The sequence below is a fragment of the Diaphorina citri genome, unplaced genomic scaffold (genome assembly GCF_000475195.1).
Source record: "Diaphorina citri unplaced genomic scaffold, Diaci psyllid genome assembly version 1.1 scaffold93368, whole genome shotgun sequence".
In the NCBI taxonomy this organism is placed as follows: domain Eukaryota; kingdom Metazoa; phylum Arthropoda; class Insecta; order Hemiptera; family Psyllidae; genus Diaphorina; species Diaphorina citri.
This window is the reverse complement of record NW_007470333.1, coordinates 8524-10055: the sequence shown is the minus strand read 5'-3', so window position 1 is coordinate 10055 and position 1532 is coordinate 8524. Positions and strand designations below refer to the sequence as shown.

At 34.1% G+C, this 1532-nt stretch overlaps 1 protein-coding gene across 1 annotated transcript; it reads left to right on the top strand.

The window, feature by feature from the left end:
- Nucleotides 1-6: 6 nt before the first annotated feature.
- On the top strand, nt 7-1532 carry LOC103524080 (GATA zinc finger domain-containing protein 1-like). Its single transcript, XM_008489086.3, has 4 exons — nt 7-70; nt 332-394; nt 691-877; nt 1178-1532. The coding sequence occupies exons 1-4, from the start codon at nt 17-19 to the stop codon at nt 1354-1356; spliced, it is 483 nt and encodes a 160-aa protein (XP_008487308.1). The 5' UTR covers nt 7-16; the 3' UTR covers nt 1357-1532.

The window sequence follows — 1532 nt, the reverse complement described above, 5'->3', positions numbered from 1 at the left end:
TAGTGTCTCGGGTGTCATGAGATCTCCAATGAACAAAAGGAAGAAGAAAGATATGCCTCTCAAGCCTCAAGTAAGAACTATGTATTATAAATTTTACTTGGAATCATACTTCATGAGTCTAATACAATAATACAAGACATATAGGTACATTGTCTCTATACCCTGTTCTTAATTCAAATTTACACAACCCACCACAACTCCTTGAATAATTATATTACTTTACTAGTTCTGCCTTCAAAGGTATACAGAAGTTGTAGAGAAAGAAGTTTTTTTTTTTTTTAGTTTAATTGTCTCATTCTAACTGACTAATTGTTCCACTGTTTCATTCCAGGATGTGACTACATTTCCCGGTAATTGTGATCTTCCTATGATCATGGAATCATTATCAAACCAGGTAAGATCATATTTTTTACAATTTTCATAACTGCAAAAAGGTGGTCATTTTTTCAGCAAGGGTATTCATTGATGTAGGTAGGTACATACCTGCCTCGTGCCTCTAAAGATTATTAGGACCCAAGTTATGTAGCTAGATTGGAGCCACTTTTAAATTACTGAATAATGTTATAAAATTTATTAATATTACACTCTAATAAATATAAATTATTATCTATTGTTCTCCACAACTATCTATTATTAATACATTCAAATATTAAGTTAATATGTACTTTAATCACACTTTATTGTTTCCAGGGCACCACATATCAAGTAGGAGACATTGTGTCTCTGGTGGATGATGACTACAATGTTTACTATTGCATGATTCGGGCTCTCTTGATGGACAAGTTCTGTGAGAAAAGTGCAGTCATAACATGGCTTCTCTGTACAAAGTCTAGCCCACCTCCTAACCAAGGCTTTGACCCATGGACTTATATCATTGGTGAGCAATTTTATTAATAAGGAGCCCTGCAAAGTCAAAAAAGTTTGATTAATATCTATTAGACGTACAAAGTTGGTTTGGCAGCCTAGTTAGCTTGGTTCTCAGAATGGCTGGCTTTCACCTATCCTGTCTCCCTTCTCTCTTTGATTTTGGGATGATAAGACCTTAGCAGTTACAGTTCCTTCTACCAAATCTCTTGAAAAAAAAAAGTTGGTTTCAAGTCATAGATCAAACTTTGGTTTGAACCATATCTCTTCAAACAATGTCTGTTACATTGTTGTTCTTTGGTTATTTTTTCAGGTCCAGATGAAGAATTGCCTAGGAAATTGGAGTATTTCGAATTCGTCATGCACAACCCTGGAGGATATTATGCACCCAAACCTATGTTCCCTAAACTACATGCTCAATCTCAGAAAGAATTTTTCATGCATTATTTCAAAGATACGTCCTATCATAAAATTCTGAAAATGACAAGTTAGAAAAGAGTGTAAGGGTGTCCCCAAAGCAATGTCTTAACAATAGAGGAGGTCTTAACAATTTACAGATATGTACCTACTCTTGAACAGCTGATCACATCAGTGTCTTGTGTCCATATTTCAATTCAAATTCATGTATTTCAATTCAAATAAATTGTTTACACGTTACAAACATAAAA

Coding starts and splice junctions, on each gene's coding strand:
- LOC103524080 (XM_008489086.3), top strand. CDS start 17: ATGAGATCTCCAATGAACAAAAGGAAGAAGAAAGATATGCCTCTCAAG. Junction 71..331: donor ATATGCCTCTCAAGCCTCAA/GTAAGAACTATG, acceptor GTTTCATTCCAG/GATGTGACTACATTTCCCGG. Junction 878..1,177: donor CCCATGGACTTATATCATTG/GTGAGCAATTTT, acceptor TTATTTTTTCAG/GTCCAGATGAAGAATTGCCT.